Source organism: Rutidosis leptorrhynchoides, chromosome 4 (assembly GCF_046630445.1).
Source record: "Rutidosis leptorrhynchoides isolate AG116_Rl617_1_P2 chromosome 4, CSIRO_AGI_Rlap_v1, whole genome shotgun sequence".
In the NCBI taxonomy this organism is placed as follows: Eukaryota; Viridiplantae; Streptophyta; class Magnoliopsida; order Asterales; family Asteraceae; genus Rutidosis; species Rutidosis leptorrhynchoides.
The window spans coordinates 593,159,916-593,175,635 of NC_092336.1; the positions used below are offsets into that span (position 1 = coordinate 593,159,916).

Consider the following 15,720-nt stretch of genomic DNA (forward strand, 5'->3'; position numbering starts at 1 on the left):
TTTCATTATCTTTATTTACTTTACGCTTTAAATTAAGTCTTTTATTTAATATTTTACATTTGGTTTTAACTGCGGCTAAAGTTTTAAAATCGACAAACCGGTCATTAAACGGTAAAAACCCCCCTTTATAATAATAATATTACTTATATATATTTGTATTTTTATAAATTTAAACTAATATAGCGTTAAGCTTTGTGAAAAAGATTCCCTGTGGAACGAACCGGACTTACTAAAAACTACACTACTGTACGATTAGGTACACTGCCTATAAGTGTTGTAGCAAGGTTTAAGTATATCCATTCAATAAATAAATAAATATCTTGTGTAAAATTGTATCGTATTTAATAGTATTTCCTAGTAAAATTTAAAGCTATTTTATATACACCTCGCATAACATCAAGTTATTTTTGGCACCGCTGCCGGGGAATCTTAAACGCCGAAAGCGCAACGCTAAATATTTAAAAAAAAAAGATTTTTATTTTTATTTTACTTTTATAAAAATACGTTTTTGTAAAAATACGTTTTAAATATTCAAAAACGTAGAAAAGAAAAATAAAAATATAAATATTTTTAAGAGTTTATTAAATATTTAAGTTTTATAAATTTTCTTTATTTTTATTTTATAAAAATATAAGTTTTATTTAAATATTTTGTGTTTATTTAGAACATAAAATTAAAAACCGAAAAAAAATATATATATATATATATAAATCTAGTTTTAAGATTTTTATTTATAAAATTATAAAGTATTTCTATTTTTATTTTAGTTTTTAAATATAAGTTTTTATTATATAAATAATTTTATTTAAACAGAAAATATAAAACAGAAATATATATAAAAAAACGTCGAATTAAATCCTGTATCTGAGTTGAATTTTGGAACCCCGCGACTCGCGGAGTTTGCAGCTTCGAATACCGCGACTCGCGGAGACACTCTGACATGCCGACAGAAACCATAATCAGGCATTAAATACGGGGTAATTATTAATTATTATTATTATTAACCCTAATTACTTATTATTATTATAATTAGTTTTAAGTTTCTTTTTATTTAATTTATATATTTAGTTAAATTAGTTTAATTAATGTAAAATTACTAGTTTTAATAAATAAATAATATAAAAATAATATTTTTATAAAAATTGTAATTTTCACAACTTTTAGTATATTTTTATATTTTTTCCCTTTTTAATTGTTTTAGCGTAATATTTGTATTTTTCGCTCGTATTTAGTTTTAAGATATAGTTTTTGCCATAGTTATTTTTTTACTTCTAGATTTTTAGGCTTTGCCGTAAAATTCCTTAAGTGCTTTTTCTTTAGACTAAGATTTAGGTACTTTAGAATTTTGAGACGCCTTTTTAAGTTTTAGTACCTTTTTAAGTTATTTCCATTTGGGATATAGTTTTACTTGTAAGCTTTAATATTTTTAAACGCCTTTTACCTATGTATCAATTATCATTCCAATTAGTAATCGCAATTTGCGATTATAATTTTAAGTTAGTGGTAGTAATAAGGTTGGGTTAGGCAAGTGTTTTAAAGTTTTATAAGTCACTCTTTTTATTTCTTATTTTTTGACGCCTTTTATTTTTTCGATCTTTTATTTTTCGACCTTTTTCGACGCGCTCTTTTTCTTTCTTATTTCTCGGGTTTACCGGGAGTTGAGATTCCCCGGCTAACACAATTTCTTCTTTAATAGGTATTGGAACGCCCTTTTCAGTTGTGGATATAATAGATTCAGTGTCCGATTCTGACTCGTACAAAATGATAGGATTAGAAGAAGTCATCTATCACATAATTGAAACAACAATTACGTTAGCATATAAATATATCACATATAATGTTTTTGACCAAATGATAAGCAAAAATCAGTAAAAACAGATATGGTCATAGTCCAGACTCACTAATGGATCCTAACAATTACTAGTTAAACACACTAATGTAATTTCTGGTTCCCTATGACCTCAAGCTCGGATACCAACTGTTGCGATCCGTCAAAATCGTTATTGACGCGGCACGTTAATCATTGATTCCACAGTGAGGTTTTGACCTCTATATGATACGTTTTGATAAAATATTGCATTCATTAAAATAAGTGACTTTCTAAACATAGAAAGTTATAAACATGTGGGCGAGTGCTTAGGTATAAGCAAAACCCCAAACTATATAAGTCTTTAATTTACAGGTTGACATCACAGTCCAATTATTTATTACACAACGCAGTTTTATTTTGAATGCAATAAACTTTGTACAAAGCATGAGAGACTCGATGCAGGCAACAAGCACATCACAGCGGAAGCAGTCTAAGGACCTGAGAATAAAACATGCTAAAAAGTCAACACGAATGTTGGTGAGTTATAGGTTTATTTGCTCGAGTCATAAACATATAAAGATAGACCACAAGATTTCATCAAAACTTTATCAATAGATTCTACGTAACAGAGCACCCTGGTAACTAAACTTAACGCTATAGTGATAATTACCCCATTCGTTTTAATACACGCAAATCAACGTGTCATAAACTCAAATAACATACGTCCGTTAAAAGGCTAGCGCTCTAGCTCGGACGGGGATGTCAAGCCCTATGGATCCATATACAATTATTCGCGCCCACCAGTCTATATCCTATGTACTGGCAGCAACTAGTTACCAAAGCTAAGGGATTTTTAGTTTAACTCAGTGTAGAATTTAGTATGTACTTGTGTCTTATCGCGTTTAAAATAAATTGCATGTATTCTCAGCCCAAAAATATTTAAAGTATTTAGAAAGGGACACTATAACTCACAGTTCAATATTGAGACTCAATATTGTAGGCAAATTGCGTAGACGTAATGATGGTAGACGACTGTATGGTTGGCCTTGGATTCAAGAACAATACCCCGAACAATACCCAATATTTCCTTAGCTTAAAGCGGTTTGAAACCCGAATTAAAATACCCTCGTATATACTTTATTATAATTAAACTTAAATTATAATTATAATTATAAATATAAGTGTTGATTACAGAGTAAATATTGTGTATTACATCGTCGAACAAACTGGCCTTTTATAGGCATGTTTCCTGATTTTGGTCCCCATGCGATCGCATGGGTTTTCAGTGCTTTTGCCATGCGATCGCATGGCTAGGCTGGACAGCTCATTTCTGCTTGTTTTCTAGTTTGTCGACATCAAATAGTGTGTTACTGCAGCAAATAGTGTTTAATGTAGCAATTTACTGTAGCACTGTAGCAAAATACGGTTTCACTGTAGCAAATAGTGTTTTACTGCAGCAAATAGTGGTTTACTGTAGCAAAGTCATTTTTACTGTAGCAAATAGTGTTTTACTGTATAATTGTTCATGAATCGTCGAGAGTAGTCAAAGGTAATTGTATATATGAAACAGTTCTAAAATTTTGAGACTCAATCTAACAGACTTTGTTTAACGTGTCAAAATAAAATATCGTATAGAGAATTGGTTTAAATAAGTCGAAATTTTTCGGGTCATCATAACATTGAAGTCGAACTAAAACTGAAAACCGAATTCGAATTCAGTTCGGATTCGGTTTCGGTTAAAACCAAAAAACAAGGAAAAAAAATCAGAACGATGATAATTTGATTTGGAGTTACTGGAGTATTAGTTATTAACAACCCAAAACAATGATGAACTATTAAATTATTAAGAATTCGACGCTTATTAATATGCAGTTGGCTGAAATAGGTTTGGCAAATAGTCTTATGGGACGTAGTGCGGGTTGGTGATATTAGTTTTCACTTTTTTGATGATGTAGCGGCAGGGCCGGTCCCGAGAATTTGAGTGCCCTGAACGATGCGAAGAAAAAGGGCCCCAAGACCCGAAAGAATAATATAAGCTAATTAAAATAATGATAATTAGATTTTCAAAAAAAATTATAAATGACAATTAACGTCATATAAATAAACATAAAGGTTTTAGCATTAAAATTACATACCGTAATAGTTAACCAATGATTTTTGAAGCTCTCCTCGCATTCTTGGTAGCAAATTGTTTAATTATATCTTCACAGTTTATACTCTCTAAAATTTCATTCTCGATAGTTATCATCGCCAATCCACTCAGTCTTTGTTGAGACATTGTCGACCGTAGGTAATTTTTCAATAACTTTAGCTTTGAAAATCTCCTTTCCGCAGATGCTACTGTAACTGGAATAGTCAATAATATTCTATATGCAATCCTTGCGTTTGAAAAATATTCTTGAGCCTCATTCAAATGCGTTAGAATATCTAAAGGATTCTTAAATTCACCGGCTCCTATTATGTCAAATGACTTCAACTCCATATAAAGTTCATGACCATTGATATCCGATTTTCCTTCATACTTAAGTTTATTTTCCAATTCGTTACAAAACAACTTTAGATCTTTATCTTCAATTCCCCTCAAGTTATGCGGAAATAAGAAACCAAATAACTTCTCATAATTTTTAAATTGATCAAATCTTGTTTCAAGAGAAAGAATAGCTTTATCCACAATGTATAAGAAATAATTTACTCTAAAAGCCTCTTCAGGTGTAAATGAAACGTCTTGGCTACTTGAACTCTCATCAAATCTTTTTTTCTTATGAATTACACGTTTTTCTAGAAATACTGGGTCAACATCCATTTTAATTGCAATCTCCTTAGCTTCATCAATAGCTTTTGTAAAACCAGTTTCTCTGTAATCCTTGAAGTACTCAATCAATCTGTTTATTTCTTTGATAGCAATCTCGATATTCATATCTTTTGATTGTAATGTTTTGCTCACAATGTTCACCTCGTTTAATACTTGGTACCAAATGACAATTGATACTAAAAAGTCAAATACACCAAGTTCTTTTTCTGCTATTGAATTTGCTTCACTAGCAATTACAGCATCTTTATCTTTTTCTCCAACTTCAAGTAAAGCTTCTCGTATGTCGACAAGTTGCGTTTTAATGGCTTTAAGACACTCAACACGACTTTCCCAACGCGTTTGAGACAATGGCTTAACAGTCAAATCTTTAACATTATGTTTCAAAATTTCCCACCGATTAATAGAATTATGAAAAGTAGTATATATACATTGAATCTGTCCAAAAAAGTTCTTTCCCTTAACACAACTATTAGCCATATCACATAATGTAAGATTAAGTGAATGACAACCACAAGGAGTGTAAAATGCTCTAGGGTTCTCCTTTAAAAACCTCATTTGCACTCCTTGATGTATTCCTTTCATGTTTGCACCATTGTCATATCCTTGACCACGCATATCATTTACATCAAGACCAATACGCTTTAACTCCTCAAGTGTAATATCAAATAGATCTTTTCCCGTGGTGTCATTAACATTCAAAAACCCTAAAAAAGACTCCTCAACAACAACAGATTTAGATGTAAACTTTACATACCTCACTATCATGCTCATTTGTTCTTGATTACTTGAATCGGGAGTATAATCAAGTATAATTGAGTAATACTTTGCTTCCTTTACCTCCTTTATGATTTGTTTTTTAATTTCATCACCCAACATAAGAATTAGCTCGTTTTGGATCTTGTGCCCAAGATAATGCACATGTGTCTCATAATTAGTGATTCGTCGCACATGCTCTTTAATAATCGGGTCAAACTCTTCCAACATTTCAATTAGACCCAAAAAATTTCCATTACCTGTTTAATACATTTAACAAATAATAAGTGAAAATGAAACAAAAATAATTAGAGGTCATGAACACAACACTGTTAATTATTATTACCTTTTTGGTACAACTTTTCCTTTGATCCACAGAAAGCTAAACTATGTTTAGCTAGAAATTTCACTACTCCAACGATTCTCAAAAGGACTTGCATCCAGTAATCTCTTTCTTTCATCAATTGTTCATATTGAACTTTTTCAATTGTTTCCTTCAACTTCAATCTTTTACGCATATCATACCATTTGCTCATATTTTCAAGATGAACCGGGGTACTTTCATGTATTCTGAGTTTTTCGGAGCATTTAACCAATTTCTAAAACCATTCCCGGCCAAACCACCTCTCGGCTGCCCTTTTCTAAAGACTTTACAACAAAAACAAAATATTTTGTCTAGCTCTTTTGAATATACTAGCCATGGTCGGTCACACTTCTCCAAATTTGATAAAGTTCTTGTGTATAAAGTTGCACAAAACCTTCTCTTTTTGGTATACGGACCAAACTCTATGTTATTATCTCTTTTAGGACCCTTCTCAACCACAAGTTTAATCTCATCAGAATTAAGTCCTTCCCAATTTCTCGGGTCAAATATATCAACAATGTTATGTATCACATCTTCTTCGTTTATATTTGTCTCAACGTGTTCGTCTATTTCCGCCTCTTGTTCATCAATATGCTTTTGCCCTTCAGTTTCTTCTAGATTTACTTGTACATGCTCGTGCTCTTCAAGAGTCGGTTTACTCAAATACTTTTCTAGTGCACCAGCTTGAGATTTTTTCATATCATCGTCTAGTCTTTTTCTCTTACGTTTTTGACAACCGGATAATTGTTTAGGCGCCATCCTTAATTCTATTTACCAAATCTATAAGACTATAAGACAATAACCATAAAACAATGATTGAGTCAAACAATACTCATAAACTCAAACATACTTATAATAAAATAAATAACATCAGTAAGAGTAATATAAGGGGGATGATTCTCACACACACTTTTTGATCCTCACACACCAATTTAAAGAAATGGAGTATTATTAGAAGAGTAAAAGGTTAAAATAGGTGTGTGAGGATTAAAAAATGGTGTGTTAAAATCATCCCCTGTAATATAAAGATAATCACATATATGAGCAATTTAACTACAAATAAAATAAACTATAAAGGCAAACTAAGGCAAATTTGAAAATTGTATGAAAAGTTTCAAGCTTGAACAGTTTATAGCATAAAAATAGCTACCAATTACCAAATAATGAAATAACAAATCCCCAAGGCCTTAAATAAATTGATGTGAAAGTAATATGATAAAATTTCTCATGTTAATAATCAAGTAATCAACGATTCAACGACCACCATGTGGTCTAGGTCCACCAACATCATAAATTTATAATTAAACATGCCAATTTTCAAAAGTCAAAAACCCTCATCTGCTTATCAATTATCATAATAAAACAGGTTACACCCAATTACGGATTATGCAAAAAGAAAAGAAAAAAAACAGAGCAAATATTAGAAACAAAAAAAAAAAAAAAAAAAGGAAAGAAAAATAGATACCTGGATGCGAATCGGGATTAGCAGATGAATACAGAATACGATTATACGAAGTACGAACCCTTGTTTTTCTTTTTAGTCGACTGGAATTCTGATTTGGAATGGAACCGTTTGATACGTTCGTTTGTAAAGCTTGAAAAAAGAAAAAAAAAAGGCCCAAAATTACATGAACTAGTATTGAGGGTATAATAAAATTGGGCCCCTTAAAAAATTGGGCCCTGAACATATGTCTACTTTGCATCCCTTATGGGCCGCCCCTGTGTAGCGGTGTGAATTGAAAATGTGGTGTTATGGTGGTGTAGGTGGGAGGTGTTGTGCTGACGCATAGTAAAATATAATTGAGAGTCTACTAAAAAAAAGGGGATGATTCTCACACACTGTTTTTTAATCCTCACACACCCTTTTACCCTATTATTAGGGAGGAGTTCAAGTAAATTGATGTGTGAGGATCAAAAAACAGTGTGTGAGAATCATCCCCTAAAAAAAAGTATAAAAATAATTTTATTAAAATCATCAATTACATAAAGAAAAAGGGAAAAAATAATTTTGGATCAATCAAAACTTTCCACTTGTTGTTGGTCCTTCCGTTGTTTTCCCATCTACACACGTCCAACGCCGAAAATCCACGATGTGTAACATCAAAATGGGAAGTTGGTTTTGCTAAATAGGCAACCTACGGCGTTGCAGCATATGCGTAACAAACAGTCTTATGGTGGCGTGAATTGAAAGTTTGATGCTGATGTGACAATTGATTTTTAAAAGTTAAATAAATAATTAAACAACAATAAATATTATTTAATCAAATTTGGGTGGGAATTGTCAAGAAATGTTACGCCTCATAACTTGGTGATGCTCAAGTCTGATTCTCTCACCTAACGCCTGCCCATAACACAAAAATGGATTGTGACTTTAGTGCCATGTTGGATCTCACGTCATGGGTATGTTCGCGTAACAAACAGTCTTACAGGATGCCCATTTGCTCTATGCATAATCTTACATTAAATAATAAGGAGTAATGTATCTCGTACCAATTATCTATGCATCATAGTCTAGCGTTCAAACCCCACAAGCAAAGCACGAAAGAGAATTTGACCAATTTTATATGGAGGGTGCGTTTTGTATAAATCTCGAGAATTAGTGACACATCAAAGATGTATCGATAATATGATCTTAAAGAGATAAATAAAGTGGTTTAGTCTATAGAAATATAGCTAGGTGTGACTATATGAGTAGTATTGTCAAAGTGCGGATACTTTTTTTTTTTTTTTTTTTTTTTTGTTGTTGTTGTTGCTGCTGCTGCTAAAATAGCGATTATTAGTAAAATTAGGATATAATCGTCAATAAATGAATGATTTGAAAAACCGATGCTAAGAAAGGGAGGCCACTAGCGCATGAGCTACAAAACAAGGTTTAAGTTTTTTTTAGTAGCACTTAAGGAACCAACATCAATAACTTCTTTATCAATAGCTTCCGAAGTACTTTATATATTAGCGTCTAAAAAACCGCTTCTTTCTTCGTCTCTTAATGACAACCAGTCGCTTGATTTCTTCCATTTTTGTTTTTTTCCGACTTTTTGGTGGCTTGAGATCAACAATTTTCTCTACAATAACCGACCCAACTTGTTCGTTATCATCTCTTAAAACAATGGATCGGAAGTAGAACCCAAATTCGGTTTGTGTTCAAAGTGCGGATGCATAGTCCTATACTCCTATAGTCCTATGTTAGACCACTCCCTATGGTTAGGTACCCGTTCATTACCCGTAATGAACCATAGGTACGGCTTAATTACCCGCACTCACTATGGATTTAATGGAAGAGTTTTGATTAGTTATAGGAATTGTGCGTCCCAATGGCTTTTTATTGTTAGACTTGATGCTTTATTGCTTGTACGTTGTATATTAAGAGGAGTATTATTTTAGCCATGATAGGGAGTGTTTAGTTATGAGTTAGTTATAGGATATTGGTGTTGATGTGGCGCTGATGTGGAAAATTAAGAGGATGAATAGTTTAGTTACGATAGGAAGTAGCCTTAGATACCATTGCAGCAATTTCTAAAGTATCGTAAATAAATATGGAGTACTGTATTTGACAAGAACAGTCACTAGTAACGTCACTATAGTTGGAAGATAGAATGTATGGGGCACTAGTACTTATTGTGTTTTTTTCAGTATATGATGACTTATATTTATTTATATTTATATTTATATTTATATTTATATTTATTTAGTGAGGTAGACTGCAGATATGATTTGAATTTGACACCTACAGACCAGCAGTAAATGGATTGGGAACGTCAAATATTCACGACTAACCATACCCCTATCTAATCTACTTTCTTTTCAAAGGGAGCTTAAAATTCTACTGTACATGTTTCGGTGTTTCCGAAAAAACAAATAAATAAAAAATAACTTAACAGTAAGACAATATGTCCATATTAAAATTAAAAGTATCCATTAAAATTGATGTATCAAGTGTCCAAATAATAACATGCCGTAAATTTTTTTAAGAACTCGAAATTTCAAGTGCAAATAGGCCACAATGATTTTCCAATTTCCATGTATATTTACGAGTTACAAAATAGGGAAAATTATTTGAAAATGTAGTGAACTTTCACCGAATTCTTATTGTATGCATTCAACTTTCAAATATTCTATTGTATGCATTCAAGTATTTAAATTCTTCTATTGTATTTATCTAACTTGCTACAACAGGTAAAGTTCCAGTCATTTTGAATTTCAATATTACATAATTGGTTCTTTATGTTTGTCAGATATTACATCATTTGTTTTTGCTAGACAAAATTACATCATTGAACCTCAAACTATTTATTTATATTTATATATATTTAAAAGTAATAAGTAAATAAAAAACACACTTTGAGGGTACTGGATCCGATTACACAAAAAAAACCCCACATGAACTGATTTTTTTTCTTCGAAAAGCAAGCATTATATAAAAAGAAAACGAATACAAATGAGATCCACGGATACAACGACAAGGAGAACGAACCGAAACAGAGACTTATACAGACCAAAAAACCATGAAGAAAAAAGAAAACACAAAACTAAACTTGAAGATATCTACAAAACAGACTTCAAAGCACCAGAACGAATTCGAAAATCTTGGATATTACCCGATTCCAGATCTATTGATTGACGGAGAAATATAGGAGCCCGGATTAATGAGTCATTGATGCCAATCCAACCAAACCTTTTTTAACCGATGTGAAATCCAACCAAAACTAGAAGATTGAATGTTGGTTAGAATTGCTGAAGTGCTCCGCACTTTATTCTTGAAAACGAGATCGTTTCGAGCTTTCCAAATATAGTAACAACAAACCCATTTTGAACTTTGCCAAATAGTTTTACCCGACGACGAAAGGTTTGAGAAGAAACTTGTGTCATCGAGAGCTTCATCCATTGAGTTTGCATTAACAAAAGGAAGGTTCCACCATTTTAAAATTTGATTCCATAACTCCAACACTCTGACACACTTCGTTAGGCAGTGATCAACCGATTCGGTTTCATTCAAAAAAATCGGACAAAGGATGGAGTCGAGATCAATACCTCGAGCATCTAATTCAACACGCATCGAGATTCTTTTTAAGCTAGCTCTCCAAATAAAGATTTCCACCTTTTGTGGGATTACTTTGTTACGACGAGTAGCTACCATCGAACCTGTGTTGCTTCAGAGATCATTAATTAAAGTTGCAAGAGTTTTTTTTTTTTGAATAGTCCCTCCGAATCGAGCATCCATTTCCACTTGTCGCATGAATCATTGTTTAAGCTTGTGTTTGATATAAGGTCAGTAAGTTGATCTAGATCAGATTGGGCCCTGCCACGAATGGGCCTGGCCTTATTCCATGTGAAAATTTTGCTGCCTTTAACTACTGCCATTCGGTCTACTACTGTCGCGAGCTTGATAGATTCTAATGCAAATAACCTACTGAAAGTGTGACGATCGCTCCAAATCCATATGGACAATACGTCATTCATCGATTTCATAGCGAGGTATTTGACCTCTATATGATACGTTTTATAAACATTGCATTCTTTTGAAAAGGTATACCATAAATGTATATTTAAATCCAAGGTTTTCGACATCTGATGATTTCTACATATAGACAATCACCGTAAATAATAGTTTACAATAATACTTCTGTTGACAACGCAGTCAAAATAGATACATCGTGATGATTTTGTGAATGCAACGTTTTCTCGAATAAAGCAAGTATGACTCCATGCACATAGCTTGTATAACATATAAGCAAACAGCGGAAGACTTCTAGGAACCTGAGAATAAACATGCTAACAAGTGTCAACACAAAGGTTGGTGAGTTCATAGTTTTAATGTTATGCATAATCCGTATATAAATGTGGACCACAAGATTTCAGTTGTTTCATCCAGAAACGTTTATCAAAATATTCTACAAGATTGAGCACCCTGGTAACTAAGCTTTAACGTCTATATAATAAGTACCCCTATTTTTAACATACATGCAACCAACATGTACAATACACGTAATCCAACATGTACTAAATTCAAATAGCATACGTCTGTTTTTTAGTTCAGGCTAGGGTTTCTATACCTGGAACAGACGGGGATGTCAAACCCTATGGATCCATATATAACTACTTGCGCCCACCAGTTCTTATAACCTGCAGTTACTAGTTACCAAAGCTAAGGGATTTTCGGTTTAACTCAGTGTAGAATTAAGTATGTACTTGTATCCATTGCGTTTAAACAGAGTGCATGTATTCTCAGCCCAAAAATATAGATTGCAAAAGCAATTAAAAAGGGAGCAAATGAAACTCACCTTAGCAGCACATAAAGTTGTTCATCGTAATGTGACCGAAACTCGGAATATCAAATAATCGTAGATCTCAACCTAGAGAACATATGTTGGTCAATAAATGTCTATCAAGGTAGGTCAGGTCATAGTGTATCACAATCCTAATGCTCGAGATCGACATACAAAAGTTATCCAAAGTCGTTTCAAAAAGTCAATTTTGACAATAGTTCAACAAAACGAGACGTACCTTATATAAGGATTCATTTACTCGGTTGGTAATATTCAAAAATCCAATTTATCAATCTTACAAACAAGTTGTTTAAATATTAATTGCAGGTTCAAAAGCAATTCTAATTAACGTCAATCATAATTCAGTTGACCATATCTTTTGATTCGTTCATCGAAATTACGCGATTTCTAAATGAAAATTTATTGATTTTTCGTCAGCTTTCCAAAAACATGTATATCATATACCTTTTATCAGTAACATATGTATTTAATTCGTGATTCATCATAAACTGTTTAACGATGAAATTTAGCATACAAGCATGCATAAATATATATACTCGAGCACTAGACATGGATACATAATTAATATATAAAAGATAAGATATGAATGCTCACGTATCAATATTGTGATTCAATATTGCAGTAAAGTACGTAGACATAACAGAGATGATAAACACTAGGTTTGACTTGAGAACAATACCCACGAACATTACCCATAACCTCCATAGCTATAACCCATAATTTTCCTAGCTTTAAACTATTTGAAAACCCATTTTGAAATCACTTGAGCATCACCTTGTCGTAATATTTTATGTATACTACTAATATTAATTTGGAAATGTAACTAGAAATATTACGGAATAAAAATATATGAAATAAATATATATGTACATATATGTGTGTGTGATTTTCTGCAATCGATCGATCGATCGATATATATAGTTAGAAAATAATATTATAATAATAAAAGGAATCAAACGTGTTTAATTATAATAATATAATAATATAATAAAGTAATAATATAATAATAAAAGGAATCGTACATTTATAATCATAATAATATAATAATATAATAAAGTAATAATATAATAATAAAATAATAATATAATAATATAATAAAGTAAAATATAATAATATAATAATATTTTAAAAGTCGTATTTTTAAAATACTTCAGGGGTATTTTATGTAACTTATAATTAATAATTTCAATCAGGTCGCTTTCATGAGAATAGTAAATGAATTAATTTCATTTCATTTACTATTCAATGAATAGTAAATGAATTAATTTAAATTCAACTATTTAAGCTACACGTTGTCGTACGTTGTGCTTTACAAATTGTACATTTTTAATTTAACTTCGTTTCTAAAAAAATTACAAAAATTATATCATAAAAATAAAACGACTTAATACGTAAAAATTTTAATTTGAAATTGCATCATTCAATAGTAAATTTTTATCATTTCCTATATAAATATTATAAAATTTAGTTTTCTAGAACTAATTATATTCAAAATCATTTTATTAAGAGGTTATAATAATAAAAATTATTATATCATAAAACGTCTTGTTTAAGAAAGTAAAATCATATATAAATCATGACGGGTTCGAGTTTTAACTTATAGGTTGTTCGTGAATCGTAGGGTAAAGTCCAAAGGTTAATTAAATGTATTAAAATATTTTAATGCAACACATCAATTTGCTTATCTTTTCGGAGTTATCAGAGTTTAAATTTGACCGAAATTTCCGGGTCGTGACAGAAAGAGTCTTTTAAAACAACATGATACAACCCATCGATCAGTCCAGAATTTAATTGTTTGACCGTTTCCAATTTCCTTGATGATCGACGTGGTGAAGTTGATACCAAGCGAGTCGATTGTATGTCCAGCTTTGATTATGTTTCGCCATGTTGATGTTCCCAGCTTGAACCTGCTCATGTTAGAAGATTCTAACCAGCCCCCTCCCCATAAATACTAGATATAACTTTCACCCATAAAGACTTATCATCGGTTTTGAAACGCCACCACCATTTACTCAATAACGCCAAATTTTTTGCTTTAAGCGTCCCTATATTTAAACCACCCGCCCTATAAGGAAGAGTCACTTTGTCCCATTTAACCCAACACAATTTCCTATTTTTACCCGTCCCGCCCCAAAAAAAAATTGTACCAGAGGGACTTGAGAAGCTTTGCCACACATGAAGGAGCTCGAAAGAGGGAGAAGAAGTAGAGAGGCAAACTACTAAGCACCGATTTTATAAGAGTTACCTTCCTCCAAACGAGATCGATTTTGCTTTCCAATCACTTAATCTTTTTTAAATTTATCAACGACGGGTTGCCAAGACGTGACTTTATTCATTTTAGTTCCAAGAGGCAAACCAAGGTATTTCAAGGGTAATGAACCTGCTGCACAATTAAGTTTTTTAGCCATTCTTTGGATTTCGGCATCCCCAATTCCGATGCCATAAAGACTACTTTTTGGAGATTAACTTTGAGGCCCGAGAGCTAAGCATTTGAGTAATTTCATGATACTAAGAGCATTTGTTTCGTTCCATTCCCCGAATAAGATCATGTCATCGGCGTATTGAAGGTGTGAAACAAAAACACCATTTCTACCAACTTTTACACCTTTGATGCTTTCTAGATCGATTGCTTTTTTGACCATCATGTTTAAACCTTCGGCGGCTATAATGAATAGGAGAGAAGAAATCGGTTCGCCTTGTCTTACACTTTTTTCCGATTTAAATTCGGTCGTTGGTGAACCGTTTACTAAAACCGAAATAGAAGTGGAAGAAAGGCAACTACTAATCCATTTAACCCATTTTTCGCCGAAGCCTAAATTCCTCATAGTATCTAAGATGAAATCCCACTTTAAGTGATCGAACACCTTCTCAAAATCGACTTTGAAAATGAGGCCACTCTTTTTTTCTCTCTTTAAGTCATCAATGGTTTCATATGCAATTAGAACACCATCAAGGATATACCTTCCCTCGATAAAAGCGCTTTGTTCTACTCCGATTACTTTATGAACTCTTTTTTAAGTCTTATTGCCAAGACCTTAGCAATGATTTTGTATACACTCCCGATGAGGCTTATAGGCCTGTAATCATCAAGGTTGAGAGGGTTATCGGATTTTGGGATTAGGGTGATAAAGGAGGCATTGCAACCTTTTGAGATTTCCATACGGTTCCAAAACCAATCAAACATCGAGACGACATCTTCTTTAACTAACTACCAGAATTTTTCATAAAACTTCATATTAAAGCCGTCCGGTCCTGGCGCCTTTGAACTTCCGCAATTTTGTATAGCTTTCCATATTTCTTCCTTACTAAATTTGGCTTCGAGAAATCTGTTGTCCTCTTCTTGACTTCGATGTTCCTTAAAAACAAAGTGACCATGCTCCCTGCTATCTTCTTTAAAGAGTTTTCAATAAAACAAGTGGATTTCATCTTTGATTTTTTGAGGATCGTTGATCCATACCCCATTGATTTGAAGACCCCGGTTTGTTTGTTCTTCGTTTGACTCAATTGTGAAAAAACTTTGAGTTCTCATCGCCTTCTAACTTCCATTTAACCCTGGCTTATTGTTTCATCATATTCGAATGGACATTTTCTTTTGTAAACCATTGTCTCCTTTCCTCTAGCCATAGAAGTCTTTCATCTTCGGTTAGACATCGTCTAACCGAAGATGAAAAACCACACTAGAATTCTTTCATCTTCG

General features: G+C 32.3%; 3 protein-coding genes across 3 annotated transcripts; all 3 read right to left on the reverse strand.

Annotated features, from left to right (window-relative positions):
- Positions 1 to 3,745: 3,745 nt before the first annotated feature.
- Positions 3,746 to 5,911, reverse strand: LOC139842921 (uncharacterized). Its single transcript, XM_071833019.1, has 3 exons — positions 5,722 to 5,911; positions 3,959 to 5,635; positions 3,746 to 3,846 (listed from the first exon to the last, which is right to left on the reverse strand). Exons 1-3 carry the CDS (start codon positions 5,909 to 5,911, stop codon positions 3,746 to 3,748), a joined length of 1,968 nt encoding a protein of 655 aa, XP_071689120.1.
- LOC139842922 (uncharacterized) lies at positions 5,908 to 6,498 on the reverse strand. The gene has a single exon (XM_071833021.1). It carries the CDS (start codon positions 6,496 to 6,498, stop codon positions 5,908 to 5,910), a length of 591 nt encoding a protein of 196 aa, XP_071689122.1.
- Positions 6,499 to 14,485: 7,987 nt separating this feature from the next.
- On the reverse strand, positions 14,486 to 14,848 carry LOC139842923 (uncharacterized mitochondrial protein AtMg01250-like). Its single transcript, XM_071833022.1, has one exon. The coding sequence runs from the start codon at positions 14,846 to 14,848 to the stop codon at positions 14,486 to 14,488; it is 363 nt and encodes a 120-aa protein (XP_071689123.1).
- Positions 14,849 to 15,720: the final 872 nt, after the last annotated feature.

What these genes read in the sequence shown, in the direction of transcription:
- LOC139842921 (XM_071833019.1), bottom strand. Translation starts at nt 5,911, where the DNA reads ATGAGCAAATGGTATGATATGCGTAAAAGATTGAAGTTGAAGGAAACA. An exon ending in GGAAAAGTTGTACCAAAAAG is followed by an intron (nt 5,636 to 5,721) that starts GTAATAATAATT and finishes TGTATTAAACAG; the next exon opens with GTAATGGAAATTTTTTGGGT. An exon ending in GAGAGCTTCAAAAATCATTG is followed by an intron (nt 3,847 to 3,958) that starts GTTAACTATTAC and finishes TATTTTAATTAG; the next exon opens with CTTATATTATTCTTTCGGGT.
- LOC139842923 (XM_071833022.1), bottom strand. Translation starts at nt 14,848, where the DNA reads ATGAGGAATTTAGGCTTCGGCGAAAAATGGGTTAAATGGATTAGTAGT.
- LOC139842922 (XM_071833021.1), bottom strand. Translation starts at nt 6,498, where the DNA reads ATGGCGCCTAAACAATTATCCGGTTGTCAAAAACGTAAGAGAAAAAGA.